This window comes from Rutilus rutilus (assembly GCF_951802725.1).
Source record: "Rutilus rutilus genome assembly, chromosome: 15".
Taxonomy (NCBI): Eukaryota; Metazoa; Chordata; class Actinopteri; order Cypriniformes; family Leuciscidae; genus Rutilus; species Rutilus rutilus.
The window spans coordinates 26,636,351-26,652,955 of record NC_140220.1 but is presented as its reverse complement, the minus strand read 5'-3'; the positions used below and the strand labels follow the sequence as shown (position 1 = coordinate 26,652,955).

General features: G+C 40.1%; 2 protein-coding genes across 2 annotated transcripts; both read right to left on the bottom strand.

Moving 5' to 3' along the window:
• Positions 1-1,227: 1,227 nt before the first annotated feature.
• six1b (SIX homeobox 1b) lies at positions 1,228-3,162 on the bottom strand. The gene is made up of 2 exons (XM_084433364.1): positions 2,453-3,162; positions 1,228-1,842 (listed from the first exon to the last, which is right to left on the bottom strand). Exons 1-2 carry the CDS (start codon positions 3,010-3,012, stop codon positions 1,548-1,550), a joined length of 855 nt encoding a protein of 284 aa, XP_084289490.1. The 5' UTR covers positions 3,013-3,162; the 3' UTR covers positions 1,228-1,547.
• Positions 3,163-8,700: 5,538 nt separating this feature from the next.
• six4b (SIX homeobox 4b) lies at positions 8,701-15,714 on the bottom strand. The gene is made up of 3 exons (XM_084433363.1): positions 14,821-15,714; positions 12,380-13,017; positions 8,701-10,315 (listed from the first exon to the last, which is right to left on the bottom strand). The coding sequence occupies exons 1-3, from the start codon at positions 15,552-15,554 to the stop codon at positions 9,840-9,842; spliced, it is 1,848 nt and encodes a 615-aa protein (XP_084289489.1). The 5' UTR covers positions 15,555-15,714; the 3' UTR covers positions 8,701-9,839.
• Between the last annotated feature and the right edge of the window lie 891 nt (positions 15,715-16,605).

Sequence of the window (16,605 nt, the reverse complement as noted above, 5' to 3'; positions counted from 1 at the left end):
CAGAATTGAAGTGCCCCTCTATGGGCGGTTCTGGGCCTCCATTGCTCTAATGCGAACCTATAGCGCAAGCAACTGGTTCCGATTAGCGACCGGAAATCCTCGGTACTCTCTGTTAAAAACAATTACACTGACATGCGTGCGTGGAAGATGGGTGGGAGACTGCCTGGTTACTCGACATGTCGCTGGGCTAACGATCAGAGGTCCTTGTAAAGTCTCTCCTTCAGTTTGACCATATTTTAAATAAGCCAACATTGGCCAATGCCAAATAATGTGGCCTAGTAAGGCTATTCTAAGCGTTAAAGTTAGTGGAGGACATTATTATTACATAATATTATTATCATTGTCTTAAGATCATTATGCCAATTAAACAACAAGAGCACATGTCAGCTGGTCCCGAAACCCATGTTTGCGTTTTTGCTCAAAAGAAACTTATGAATGAAGCCACGTGAGTTTGCCTCCCGCAGCTGGTATGTCTTCTCTTTGGCCCAGAACCACCAGAACAAACATTGGGAGAGCGCAAAGTAAACACCCCACTACAAACCTAACGATGCACTGCGACCACAAAAGCAACACGCGCCTCCTGAGGCTAAAGGAAAATCAACAACTACCCGCTTTTTGTTGACCCACAATATTAAGAGGACGTTTGTGACACGAGTAGCCTACATTATATAGAGAATTATACGAAGAAGGGCTATTATCATAAGAGGATAAATAGGGTCATCAAATATGGATTTTATCTACTAATTTATTTTACCATACTTTTAACAAATCGTTATTTAGCTAATTTCCATTGGTCTGTAGGCCATTTCTTCTCAAAATATTTGCACACGGGAAATTTTAAAACGAATTGTTTTGGTATTGGGTTTAACTTTAATATTTAAGTTAGATCTAGGATTAACATAAAGTTATTATTTACAATAATTTCCAAACAGGTAGTGTACTTTTGTAGAATAGGCCTAGGCTATATAATGTGTCAAGATGGGTATATTTTGGGTCTTTGCTCTGATGCATGAACGTGTGTTATTTTCACCCTTGATTTTAAATTTTACTTAGCCTAATTAACCATTTTTATAATTTAAACGTAATGGTGTATTATATTTGGAACTATTTAGGCTACATGTTGGGATACAAAGACATGGCGCTTCATCTGTGAATAATTTTTCACCATTTAATTTGTTATATATCACAGATTTATGGCGAACTTGCATTTTTGTTTTCCACTTCGTATTTTATTGGTGCAAAACAGTGTGATGAAATGCTAGCAGAACGTCTTATGAGTTTGAAGAAAAGAATCGCTTTATTAACTGCTTTTGGTTTGTCTTCTGACCAGTTTAACGACTTGGCAAATGTCAGTCCGTAATAGTCTACCACGGTAAAGCGTACCACTGAGTATTTCTCTGAGAACCAGAGAAAAACTAAGGATTTTTATTTAGATTTATACTGTTCATTTTTCCTTTATATATATATATATACAGTAAAAGTGGCAGATCTCAGTCTATATTTGGTACAAAATAAACAAAAATAAATAAAAGCTCAGTCGTAATCACTTAAGAACCGAGGTCCACTAGGCTTGAAGTTAAAGGTCCCAGTAAAGAATCCTGGAGTTGATGTGGGTGTCCTTGCATGCCGTGTACCGACTGCGCGGCGCCGAGGCCGGTCATGGAATACGCGGACGCGCCGGGATGGCTCATATTACCCTGGAGCAGGAGCACGGAGTTCTGGTCAGGACTCTGCGGGGGCGAGAACTCGTCCTCCGAGCTTGACATCAGGGACTTCCCGCCGTCCAGCGGTGAAAGCTGGTTCTGTTTGTTAGCGCCCGTGTTGTTGTTTTCGCTGTTCTCTCTGTCAAAGATAATGAGATGAGGGTTACGCAGGCACATTTAACATTATAGTGTAGATCAAATACGCTGTGTAAAATATAAATTCGTAGTCTTCTCAAACATAAATCTAATTTGGTCATGGTTCTCACATTAAAATGTATTTGTACTGAATGGCCATCGAAACGAAACCTTCAATTTCATCTGAAAATATTGAGATTTTATAATTAAGTTGAAATGTTCTCTTTTATTTTGACTGCTGACAAATATAAAAATGTAAAAAGAAATGATCAGGTAACTCAAAAAAAAAAAGGTGCTCCATCTGCTAACATTGGCTAAAATAAGAGGTTTTATCCAGGTCAACAAATATTATAGCCTATAACGTGACTAAATCAACCTTCATTTTTCTTATATCAATCAGAACTAGATCCTTAATGTAACAACTGTACATTTTTACACTGATACGATGTAAATATTTTAAGGACCGACTAAAAGCAGCGCTCTTGGAATCATATAGCCTATAGACGTGTCAACAATAGCATCATCAGCAGTCAGCTGTGAACTAAGTGGAATGAAGGGCTTGAATTGGCTGTATGAAACGCGTTTTTATTTTGTTCTCAGGTGACTGAGCTTACCTTTCTTTTGCCTCCGCTGCGCGATCCCTCTGCCGTCTGTTTTTAAACCAGTTGCTCACTTGGGTGGTGGTCAGCCCTGTGGCCTCAGCCAACTCCCTCTTTTCCCGAGGAGATGGATAGGGGTTGTGCGTGTACCACTCCCGCAGCACACCGCGGGATTTCTCCTTAAAACAGTAGCTGGTCTCCTCGCCGTCCCATATTGTGCGTGGCAGAGGAAATTTCCTGCGCACTCGGTATTTCCCCACCGCTCCCAGCGGTCGCCCCCTCAGCTTCTCAGCCTCAACGTAATGGGCCTTAAGCCACAGCTGCTGCAGCTTCGGGTGGTTGTGCGGAGAGAACTGGTGACTCTCTAGTATCTTATAAAGTTCCCTGAAGTTTCCACGATGAAAGGCGACTACAGCCTTGGCTTTGAGGACGCTCTCGTTCTTGTGGAGATGGTCGCAGGCCGGAAGAGACCACAGAAAACGGCCGAGACGCTCAAGGTTCCCCCCTTGTTGCAGCACCTCACACACACACGCGACTTGCTCCTGAGTAAACCCGAAAGAAGGCAGCATTGACATGACGTCTGACTCCCGCTACCAAACCGCTATCCTCTAGATGCTATAAAGGAAGCGGAATGGGTGACACCCCGTTTGCCTTCGTTCAATGGGAGCGATTAGGTCGCTTGACAAGATTTTTTGGGGTTGGAGATGTCCTCTGCGCGCGCCGTGAAGTTTTGGGTGTTTGTTGAAGACAGTTTGTTCACTATCGACTCATGTCGCGCTAAAAGAGCACTGCGCGACTGCTGATTGGCTCTCCAGCTGCCCTATCCCCAGCAGCAGTGCGGAGAGAACTCTGCTTCCATTTCCTCCCACGGGGACTCGGTGGTCTGAAACTGGATCCCCCGTCTCCAGTTCTACCTGAGGGAGCCGGGCACCTCGATACTAATCAATTAGAAACTGTCTGAAGGCACCCAAAGCCATTAAAGGGCTTATATTTAATCCTAACAGATTTTTAATGAACAATATTAGGTTAAGTAAACCGAGTCAAATTAACGGCATTATCTTCATTTATTAATTTATGAGGAAAAAGTCGTTCCTCAATTGCATATTAATATTAGGTAGACAATTCTGATCCGCAGCAAAATCATCAGTTGATTGCTACAGTTATTGACTGTGCCATTGTCAAAGGCACGCGCTCTGCGCAACGTCTAGATGCGCGCGGAGATATTTGGAGTTCCATTAAAAACAATCAGCCTCTCGAGCTGGTAGAGAACATAATGGTTATCAGTAGATAAGCAGCGCCCCCGGCTCTTCAAGCTATTCGACAGAACATGCAAGGCCAGTAGAATCACTGAAATGGCGCTGGTTACACAAAGATGCAATATTGCATTTATTTATAAGGATAAACTGAGTCAAATTCAGTTAATATCAATAAATTACGCGCTTCAAGTGCTGTTTATTTGAGTTCAACAAAATCGGTGAAAAACAAAAATGAGAGAAATTTACTTATATTTAATATATATTAAATCAAAATGTATCATGTTGTTTTTTTTTCTGTTTTGCTTTTCTGCTTTTACTTTATTTGAACTTGAGATCAAAACATCAAACATAGCTTACAGCACTTAAATGATTTGTATTCTTTAGGCTCAGAAAAAAATGCATTCTTTCCAGCTCTTTCTTTCTAGCCCTCTCCCCTCTCTCTGTACAGTGAAATCTAAAACCGATGCATTAGTAAATGAGTTCTGTGTTCGTCGAGGTCCTTGCCATCCAGACGCTGTTTTAAGGCATAGATCGCGTTTCTTTATCTTCGTAGAAATCTGCAACCTGACACCGCGGCGACGCGAAACTCACAATCACTCACCCAGAATGGAGCACCTCTTTTAATTTAATTTGAGACGCGGCGTTCATTTTTAAGTCGCTCTTTACGCATGGGCCAGTTGATGTAGACTAAAGCTACTCAAGGAGCCTCCACTGTTCCCTCTATGGGCTGAAATGATCTTGCAAGCCTCAAGACACTGGGATAAAACGAGGACTTAATCGGTTTTAGCAGCCAATCCGTGCACCTGTGAAAACAACTTTTTGCCCACTGTCTCTGAAGGGTCAGAGGAGCAGGCTAATGAAAGCTGCCCCGTCCATCTGTCCTGAGGGATCACCCAAGGCACAAAAAACCTTAGCAAAACGTTAACGCTAAAGATGCACCTCTAGTAAATATTTTCTGGGCTTACAATTTCTTTTCAAATGCAAAATAAATTGTTGTATTAGGCTACATTTGATATTTTTAGAAGAAGTAAAAACACGATTTTGTGTAATTTGTTCACTTTAAGTTTTCATTTCATTTTACAAAATTAAACAAAACCTTACAAAACTTTAAACGTTTTTAATGCGTAGCTTGTAAATAAATATATTTTTTCATGATTTATCGCAACTTTTCTCTATCGTCAAATCAAAGATAATTCATGTGGTTCAGATAACATAATATTTTGAGTGTCTATTTATTAAACCAATCTCCTTCATTGCATTAACTCAAATTTCTAATTTCAATGAACTAACAATTTTAAGGCAACCAGGTGACTTACTTCAAGTTAAACCAACAATATTTTTACAGCGAGGGTCTTGTAAATTATTTTGACTTCGATATCACTTTATATCTCATTGGATTAAATGACGTTTCATACGTTTTTAACGGTGGTTTCCCAATCCATAACCAATTTTCCATTGCTGTATGTGACTAGACTTTATTGAATTTAACGACATTTAGGTCTATTTCGTCAGTGGGGTCAAGTATCAGCGTCAGTGTAACAGCACACGGGCCTGTGATTGACGGCGCTCGGGTTGTCGTAATGTCTCCAGCACATTGCCGCGCGCCCCCTCCTTAAACCTCAGAAATCGAAAGGCCGTGCCCGTTCTCAGGCCTTGATCATTTCAAGATGTGCTCTTTTATAGCCTAAAGGCGAGGGTTGGCAAGGTCGACGCGAACTCCGGCACACATACCAATGGTAAACACACCATAAACTGCTTCCCTCAAAAAAGCAATCACGGTAGGCTATACAATGAACAACAATGAGGTCATTCTCTTAAAGTAAATGACTCTCCAAGCGTATTAAACAGAAAATCTGAAATGTACAAAAATTATATTAAATCAGTTCGACGCAGAAATTTCGTTCGTAAACACGTTATTCTTAATTTTCTGCAGGCTTAGAGTCTAACATGTTGTTCTATGATGCGATGTGAAAGGCTAACATCAAAGCAATCACATTTTTTGTCCAAAGACAAAAACATATCTGAATTAATGATCAGTTCAATTAAAAATAATAAAACAACACAAATCAAATTTTGGTCATTGGTAAGGAGAGAATCAAAGAATTGGTTTGAAATGTAAAGTGACATTTACATTTAATTATTGAAGTCATAGGGTAAAGGTAATCTGGGTAACATTAGGCCTATAATTGGGTAATTTGAGGCATCAATAATTTAATAATTTTTTTTAACCTCTTCTTGGTTTATGAAAATGAGAACCTGATACAGAGACCCTTTATATTATTTCATACATGATTATTTTTGTACTTGATTTGATTGTTTTGTTTTTTGCTCAGATTGTTTCTTGAGGTTTTAAAGCAGAGTTTAATTTACTGTACAAGAAAGACTTTTTTTCCGTTGTGTCCTCAGTAGAGGACATCAGGACTGTGTGTGTGTGTGTGTGTGTGTGTGTGTGTGCGTTCATCTGGTGGGAGAGACAGCAGATTAATTACATAGGCCTACTTTTTTTATATAATTCGTATGAAATAAGATATTTCTTTCGAACTTTCTTCGTCTTCTTTTTTTTTTTTTTTTTTTTTACAAAAGTGATTGTGTCATTGTTTATTATGCCCCAAACACTACTTCGAAAATAATAAATAAATAAAAATAAATAAATAAGAAAAAGTGTTGACTCCCAGTAGGACATGATTAGGACACTCATCATTTTGTTTGTCACATTGTTAACGTCTTTCCCCATTCTAATCAGAAACGTCAATGATAACAATAAATGCGGTTATTTCATAAAGTAGCTTGCACTTGCTGTTTGCACAAGAATGTGATAGAACAAGTTTTTTAGTTGTATTTTAAAGCTTTTATGTGTGGTATCAAGCCTTTGGTTTCCTCATGCCACAAACCCATCAGCATTCATGCTTATACTTTTCTACTTAGGTAAAGTTTAAAGTCAAAGTCAAAGCAGACCCATGCCACAAAGCTCTCAATACAACATTTAAAACTAGCTTATGAGCATCCCTAACATTTAATGGACTAGATTTTGAAGTCATTCTGCTGACCCCTGCTGGCTTGGATGTTCTAGTGATATTAGAACATTATTATATTATATATTATATATTATATAATTCTATGATATATAGAATTATATTTTAAATATGTATTTGATATATATATATATATAAATATATATAAATATTTTTATAATCCATTTGCTTATTATGTTTTTTTTTTGTATGAAAGTATTTGGAAGTACTTTTTCACTCAGTGTTTTCATAAAACAAACATAGATTATTGTTCTCTAGATTGAAGAAGTGTGTACAGAAGTGGTGGGTCTCAGACCCAGTTGCCCCTTAACCTCACATTAGCAGTGGGCACAAGGGTCCGGTTACATGTGCTTCACAGTCTGCTGTGTTTCACTAAATGTCACACTATGAAACCTCCAGAAAAAGTCAGGGGTCAGGTTCTTTAATAAGCCCACTTCTGCAGGGTTTCTTATTTTTTATGGCCTGTCTTTCCCAGGATTTATGAACATCTTCACTTTGTTTAAAACAAATTAAAATATGCAGAAAATTGCTGTCTTCTGGAGTGTGAATCTATACAATCTGCTAAACCATGAAAAAAAAAAATGTTGGTTTCTCATGATATATATGTGGTTGACACTAAGTTCCTTGTACTTTACATTCTTTTAGTGAAACTGGAGAGCGAATTAAAAGAAAGGTGTTTTTTTGTTCTCTTCTGTGCCTTTTGTTATAAAAGATGAACCATCCCATTCATGGTACAAGGTGATGGAGTGACGTATTTTGTATTTAAATGATACAGAAAAGCAACATAACACTGCTTCCCATGAAACCCACAGTGACATATAGTCTGCCAAGGGGAAATTGGGGACATAAAACACACACATGTCCCTCCTTCGTGCGCCCACCATTTCTTTGCTTAAAGCCCCAGACAATAGTGCTTTCTTACCCTGCAGTATTCCAGGAGGCGCCACCTGATACCTGGCAATCAGCTAATCTGGTGCCCTAGGCGACAGGGTCACCTTTGGGCAGGTAACAATAGATTCTTTACCCAATGTGCTTTTTTGTCATCTCCTTTGTGCGGGGGAGCAAATCCTACCTGGGCGCCATTCAATTAGCGCTGACTCACACGGGCTGGTGTAGACAGCTGCGCGCCAAGACAAGGAAACGTTCCCACGGCAGTAAACATACTTTGGGCATTCTGGCTCCTACTTTCACACTTTCTTGAACAATCAAAATTTGCATAGATACCAGTCTCATTAATTAAAATATCTGCTGCCTATGTGCTACAACACGTTGATGTGCGATATGAAAATTCCTGTTTAATAATATTCAGAACAGAGCATATATCTCCTATCACCCGTTCATAATCTACCAAACGATGAGCCTGCATTTTTGCCCTGGAGTCCTGGCCAAAAGTCTATTCCTGCTAGATCATGTGAGGACGGTTCAGGAAATCTAATAAGGATATGTAACTTCTCCTCATATACTCTGGCTTTTTGGATGACCTTTACTTTGAGTAATGTCATGACAGGTACCATATGACACTTTAAGAGTGAGCGGGGCTTATTCAGCTGTCAGGTTTTGGCTAGAGATCACAGAGGACGCCCCTGGTGAGAACACAAGCTTGATCTCCACCGTCCTGCATATGTGTACGTCCATGCATTAGTAATGTCTGAGATCACCACCAGCCATCCAGGGGGTCCAAGTTGTAGCCTGATCTGGTTAAATGGATAGTCTTGGATGTCCTTTAGACCAACATCATGCCTGCCATTGGTTAAAACATATAGCCGACTTACCTGGTGCTTCCAATAAGAGATGATTCATTGAAAGTGATGTCATTCCCTTTACTTATTGAATTATCTGGCTAGGACTCTAATGTGAAACACCGGTGTCAGTGACATAGACAACCCTCGGATCATTCATTATATATGTACAAATATAAATATTTAATAGGGTGGAAGGGTTTAGAAAAAATAGGTTTTTCAAGCAGGACTGACGTCTTAGGTTTTCTCATGGTTCTTGAAGTATATGTACAGAGCTCGCTTTTGGTGTAAAGGTGCGGTCACATTAGTGAAATCTTAGCAAAATTTGGAGACAGAAAATGCCATTTGTCTATTTTCAATATTGTAGGGATATATGAGGAACTGAAGTCGCTTTCAAACAAAGCAGCTTTCTGTAGGTCAATGTAGCGAATTTGCGAGACTAATTTGAACCTGTTGTGAAATCTGTGAGGGGAAACCTTTCACCCTAATGCAACATATCCCAATTGTGGATTCCTATTGAAATGACTGCATTCCGCCAATGAAATTTGCTGAACTACAATAAATGTGACCACACCTTACGAATATTCTTCTTGTCCTGCAAGGATCAAAGAACTCAGCGCCGGGCATTTTCTAAAGATAAAGTAAATGACAGCATATGCCCAAATCATTTTAAAACAGTCTGCACACAAATCAAGAAAAACAAACACTCATACTTCAGTTATTTCTCATAAATTCTACCAAACAAATGTCTTGTTGTCTAGCCTAGCTTCCTAGTATATTGACAGTTTATGAGGAAGGCACATGTGACCAGTTAATGGTCAAGATTATATACTTAAAAAAAAAAAAAAAAAAAGTCCACACTGGGATGCATAGAAAGTAGTTGTATGTTTGAATCACAAATTCTGTAACATAAAATTCCTCAAGTCAAACATAACAAAATAAGCTTTATCACATTTGCATCGTCACACTCAAAGAATTTAAATACAAAAGACCATAAACAACAACAACAACAACAAAAATCTGTGCTTCAGTAAAATCTTGTAAAATGAAAAAAGCTGCATATTTTTTTTTTTGATTCAGAGCACATTTGTTTTGTGCTTTTTAATGGGTCTTTTCGTACATGTTTTGAGGTGCGAGTAAAGACACTGCAGCCAAATAATCTTCAAAAGGTCAATGCATTGCCTGGTACATTCTGCAGCCCTCTTAGTGCAAGTTGGGATATCTGAGGACAGGAAGGCACTGTTCGTATTTTATATCCATCGGTAGGGTTCATTTGAGAATTATTTGTGCTTACAGAGTCCGTAAGAGCACAGTGTGGCGAGACAAAACCGGTCCAGCACGACTGAAATGCTGCTCTTAATTTTTAATGACATCATCAGAGGTCGCTTCCATCATCGTCCATCTGTACAGTCTGCAGCTTGGCCAGCTCTTTCCCTTCCATGTCCAGATCCCCACAAACAACCCTGACTGGGCCTTCTCCTGCCCTAGAAGCAACATGCAGGCTGTTGGGCAGCTGGACATCTTGAGACCTGTAGTCTGAAGACAGGGCTACACTGTTCTCTTGGAGACCACGTCCGGCTTGACTCAGAGCGTGATGTACCTCGGTGCTGGAGAGGGCAGAGGTGACTGTGGCTGTTACGGTAGGTTGAAGAGAACCACTAGAGGAGGAAGACGAAAGGAAAAGGGAGGCTGTGTAGCCCAGGTTGCCTCCTTGGTCCAGGGGCATTTCAGAATGATAAGTGTAGTTTCCAGACACATCCAAAGGCTCCTGCTTCACCGTCTGGGTGTAGAGCAGGGTTTGGCTCGAGTGATGGGGAGAGTCACTGACCACATTGCCCAAAGGAGCAGAGCCTGTATAGAGGATAAAAGAGAAAATGAAATCCAGTTTAGTAAATGTAGTTCTCCATCTCTAGTAAGCTTCATAAACTATTCAATAGGCTATATGTGATGCGCACATGCTCTATCTATTTGAGCCGGAAGTAATGCTTGTAATTCTAAATTTAAATACCGTTTTTAAACCGTTTAATGTGTCGTGGGCAGATCGCTGTAGCAGCATTATTAGTTAGCCGCATTGTATCATTAGCCACATTAGTTAGCAAGAAAACTGAATTTTAAAGAAGAGCTTATTGCAAAATTCGTAAATATATTGTTACATATATTATAAATGAATTGTATGTTTTACATGTTCTCTGATTACTTAATTATTTTATGTAGGCCTATGTTTAAATAAATATCCTAATGCTATCAAAAATGTCAGTTTTTTTTTAAAGTGGACAGTTAGCATTTTAATTATTATTTTGTATTATACCATAATATTTATATCATTAGAGAAAACAGACTTTCCCTTCTTCATTCAGTGCATAAAACACATGGTCAAAACGACTCAAAATAACACAGCTCACATATTGTGCTGTGACTTCAAGGTAAACCCAAACGCCTTTGCAGAACGGCCTGGACATCAACCCTCCCAGTTTAATACAACTCATTTGAGAACGGATGAGAGAGAAAGGACAGAGCGTGAAGATGTGATCTGTTTATCCAGATGGGACTCCTTTGTTGCTATCTCAAGAAGCTCGCATCTTTTTCTCTCTCTTTCTTTCTCGGTCATTCTTTCAGTCTGTACTTCTTTTCCTTCTTTTCTTCAGAACTTTTCAAGTGAACTGTAAAATGAAACACCTTTTTCATTTTCTGTTTGCGGTTAGACTCGCTATGATTTCCTTGTAACTCTAGAATGTGGTTCTTGGCACATGTCTCTTGCAGTGACAGCCTCTGGCTTTCGGCCAGACACTTTTCTTCCATTAGGCTTGCACAAATGTCTGATAAATAATCACAGAGCCCGAACTCCTCCTCCCCTCGCTTACTAGCTCACTTTCTGAAACTAGAACCAACGTTTTTCTACAAGTTTTCTGTAGCTTCCAGCAGTCATTGCTTGTGAGGGCTGTTGTATAAAGGGGGTCAGGAACATATTTTCCTTCCATCTGACTTGTACATTTTGAACAAAATCTGAAATTACATCTCACTAGTTTTGGCTTCGTAGACAAGAATGGCATTGCAAGGAAATTGCTAATGTTTCTTTGTATTTGTGCGGCACTGGAGATCAAACTTTGTGTTTTTATGAAGACATATTTTATTGAATTGCCTTGAAAATTATGGGCACAAGGAAACAGGGTTTCGGCTAAACAATTTTAATATCGTCTTTTTCTTGCTGGATCGTTTGGGCCCAACTGTTTTCCTTCTAAATCAAAAGTTCAGCCAGGGGTGGGTTTGTTTTTATGTGGCTCGTAAACTGCATATTAAAGGATAAAACAGACGAGCGAGAGAGGAGCAGAACGCAGCTAGCCTTGCTGTTATTGATGTGGCCATAAAATATTCATGGAAAGAACCATTAGTGAGTGGTTAGGGCCATGAAGGGGAGGTGGGGACCGTGTTGAGAGGCCTGCGTTTGGTATGATCCTCTAGCCAGTTGACCTGGACCCTCACATGCCTCTCACAGTTTTAGCCACAATACTCTCCAACTGCCCGCGACCAACACGGCTCTCTTGCAAAACCTCTGCTCTTTTGCATCTAGCTCTGCGGTCACTTTTGGCAAGCTTAACAGCATAAATGTTCAGTCTTATTCTCCAAAGCGATGATGTAATTACTCTGGCTCTTATGAGCTCACTAGAAGTGCTCCGACTACTTTAGGTATTGTTGTTATTGTATCTTCAAAGACATATGCATGAGACACAGAGGCGCAAATCAGACGTTTTAAACTGGAAGTGGCATTGAATTCATTGAATTTTGAATGCAGACACTGAGACAGAACAAAATATGTTCCTTTAAGTGTTCTGCAGAAGAAAGTCAGTCATACAGTCATTGTATTTTTGGGTGAACATCCCTTTAAGCAATATATCTTATTGAATAAGGTCCTCCTACCGTGAGTGGATGATGTTGAGGATGGTGGCAGCATTAGAGGAGGAAGACCCATGGTGGTTTCATTTCCTTGGAGATTGACCACACTGTAACTGCTGAGATGAAGGGCTCCTGAGGTAGTAGATGGCGTGGAGGGGGCCGAAGCAAAGGAGACCACTGAAGAAATAACTCCATCTTCAGCATTGGAAACTAGAGTCTGCATGGCGTCTAGCTTTCCAGAGGCAGGTTCAGAAACCCCCATTGGGAATGGAGCATAAGACACAGAAGACCCACCTAACAGCCTCTCCTGACTGTGATGGGAGACCCTCTGGGGATCAAAGGTCAAGAAATGGCCGCTTGTGGTGCCAAGTCCATTCAGGAGAGCATTGCTACTGTGTGATTGAACGTAGCCTCCACCGTTGATGTAGTGAGCATTCACGCTCGCTAGGTCACCGTTAAAACTCATTCCTCCAGCTGCGTGTGAGGGCATTTTTACATCTCCAATTTGTTGGATGACGGTGGTTGTTCCTCCATCCAAGTAAACTGTAGGGGGGGCTGTTCCATGTGCGACTGAGCTAGAAGAGCCGCTGGAGAGGGGACGTGGTGACAAGTCCTCCTGGCCTTTACTGGACTCATCTTCTGTGCTGTGATTATCTGACTCGCTGGGAAAAAAAGAAGAAGAAAAAAAATCATTGTTTAAGAAATAGACCCTTTGGTTTGTGTGCGTGTGTGTGTGTGTGTGTTTATAACTTTGGTGCTGAAAATGTGTTTTGCATGATAAATGACTTTTTTTTCCTACATAGTCATCCACCATTTGCACTCTTGGGAATTTACTCTTTTCATTTTGAATTGTTGTATAGTTTACTTCATATTTTCCAGAAAATGTAATAACAATAAATAAAAAAAATGTCCATACTCATTTTATAAAGCCTTATGTGTTCTGTGTGTAACATTTCTAATAGATCTCTTAGTTTCGTTGTTTCTCTGTTAATCAGCAAATTAAAAAGCAATTAGTTTCAAAATGAAAAACGTATAAGCACTAGCTGCTTTATCAGTAGCCTATATGCACTTGTGTAGATACACTTTAGGAAAAAGACTTTATAAACCAATTGATTAACTTGTAAGCACATTGAAATCACAAATAGGCTACTATAAAAGTCAACCTCTTGTGCGCTTCTAAAAACAGACCGCTATAATAAAATCATTTTCTGTAAATATCTCAGCCATCATTTCTAAAGTTGACTTCTTGCCCCCGCGGGTCAAAAATCAGATAAAAGGATCTGAGCTCTTGGAGGCATTTGGAGGGTCTCTTTACAGACTATGACAGCTGCGGGTGGACTCGAGCAAGTCGCATCTATATACAAAGATCTTATTGACACGACAAACCGTTGATATGTTCTGATTCAAAAGGCTCGCATAAGGAGTTCATGGGCATCTTCGTTCGAACAATGAATAATTATCTTTGTCAGGGTGACAGTGCAACATCAAAGCTAACGCTCACTGCAGACTCATACGGAAAAAAACTGACATCCCTTATTTACGAGACTTAAGATTTATTATTTATGATAAAAGCAACATTTTGCGGGCGGCATGGTTAAGAGTTATTGCCACCGCAGCTTGAAACTCTGTGTCATACAATCAAGATGCAAGCAAAAGTTTACAAATACAGAGCTGCTTCTTATCTGCCTCAGTTGCCTCAAGCTGTGAAGAGGATTTTGGCCACGTCAGGAGATTGAGTGCAGATCCCTCCGAGTGATTATCAGGGTGGGACAATGGCTTTAAAATCCAGAAACAAACATAGACAATGGCTATGGTAATGCAATGGCTGATCATATCTAAAGTAAACCGATGGTCTGTTTTGGTAGTGTTTGAAAGCAACTACACACGTCTGTTAAAATGTTTGTCAGCTCTTTGTTTTGCTTATCCAATTAATGTGACCCTTTTAATTAAATCTGACAATTTATAAAATGTCTACATCGTTAAAAGAGGCTTAGTATTGATTAGCTGAACCGACTCAAAATGTTGGTTTAGCATGTCAAAGTAGAACTTTTAAACAGTTCTTCAAAGAACGTTTTATTCTCCAATTCTTTTGAAAATCATATGTAGGCCTACTTCAAAAATGTACTTTAAAATTGATTTCAAAGGTTTCAAACTTTTTATACAACATAAACAACTTTTTATGATAGCCAACTCAAGAACCATAGCCTACAGCCAAAATGGCTTTAAATAAGAAAATTATTCGTTGATAACACTATATGACTTCAAAGAACCACTGAAGAACCTTAAATTTTTTTAAGAGTGAACGCGTCACGGTCTCCACGTTCTTTAAATCTACACCTAGAAGCGCTCAAAGCTTCGTATTTCAAAACATTGATGAAACGTGTCCTCCATTCGGTCTCGCGCATTCCATCATACGTGTCCCCCTCTCAGTCAACGATTAAGATACAACTATAACAGCGTCCTACCTTTTTGACTGCGCCTCGGATGGATTTCTGTCTCTCTGCCTCCTGTTTTTGAACCAGTTGCTGACCTGCGTCAGAGAAAGTCCTGTCATTTTAGCCAGATTTCGTTTCTCGGCTGGAGAGGGGTACCGGTTCCGCTTGTACATTTCCTTCAGCGCGTTCCTAGATCTCTCTTTGAAACAATACACGGTCTCCTCTCCGTCCCAGATTGTCCGAGGCAGCGGATATTTCCTGCGTAAGCGATACTTGTCCACGGCACCCAGCGGTCTGCCCCGCGCCTTCTCCGCCTCGGTGTAGCGCGCCTTGTACCACATATCCTGCAGGGACGAGTGGTTTGACGGACTGAAACTGTGGTTCTCCAAAATGCAGTAGAGCTCTTGGTAGCGGGCCTGGTGGAACGCGACTATCGCTTGAGCTTTCAGGATGCTCTCGTTCCCCTGCAGCAGGTCACTCTGCGGAAGTGACCAGAGGAACCTGGCCAGGCGCTCCACGTTCCCACCCTGCAGCAGCGCTTCGCAGACGCACGCGACCTGCTCTGGGGAAAAGGCCAGGGAGGCCGGCGAGCAGTCCAAAAGTTCGGCATTCTCCATCTGCAACTCCGCGGGGTCCAGCACTGACAGCTTGACACTCCCACGATTCTCCCTCTTGATCTCATCGGCACTAATGACCTCGCTTGAGGAAGAAGACATTTTGAACGCGTCCTGATAAGTCACTCCTCTGGGTTTCAGGCAGCACATCAGGCGATCGGGTTTCGCCCCTCCATCCAAGCACGATCAGGTATCTGGCCACTGTGTGGTGTGGATAAGATCTGGCGTCCCCCGTTCCACTACAAGTTTAACTCCACAGCCCACGTTGGAAAGGAGTCCAAGTCCTGAGCGCATTTTGATTCGCCGCTCTGGCCCTGCGGGGTGGAGCGACTGGGATGTGAAGACAAATGTTTGCGCTGGGAACGTCCATCAAGGGTGCCATTTATAACGCGGGTACCTGCTCAAGGTAATGCAGGCTGCACTTCGTCCTCACACAATACTAAGAACGAGTTTTCACATTTTCACATGTTCAAAGTAGTTGCTTCCTGTTCAGGTTGTGTCATCACTGACTGCTATGAGGCCAAAACATGCCTTTTCTTGAAGAATGAGTAGTAAAAGCAACTCAGAAATTAGCTTAATAGGCGATATCACTACCCTCCGGAGGTGATAAGACCCCCCCAAAAAGAAGTGTAATTTTATGTCATGATCTGTTAATGAATATTAAAAGACTATCATCTGAATGAGCATATCGGTATGCTCAATTAAGATAACTTCACATTTCAAGTTATCTAAACTTAAAATAAAGTAGACTGGACTATAAAACAAGTGAAATGAACATATAATTTGAGTTGGGACAACTTTACATTGCAAGTTGACTGAACTGAAATGATTAATTTCAGTTGTTTAATAGAATCTAGTCAACTTTATTATTTATAACTCTATATTCTTTATTCTCTATAACATTTCAACTTCGCTAAACTTACCAATTTAAGCCAGCACAGTCACAAACACTTACATTTTTAAGTTGAAACAAAAATCTAAATTTCCAGTTTAGATTAGGTGAAGTGTATATATATATATATATATATATATATATATATATATATATATATATATATATAGCCTATATATACACACACATACATTTTCTGTATACATTTTTACATGTTTTCCAATGACTTGTATTCGCCTAGAGGCACACACACCGTGTTTTTAAAGTTGTTAGCCTGCTTTATGTATTTATATATTTGATTTGCTTTTA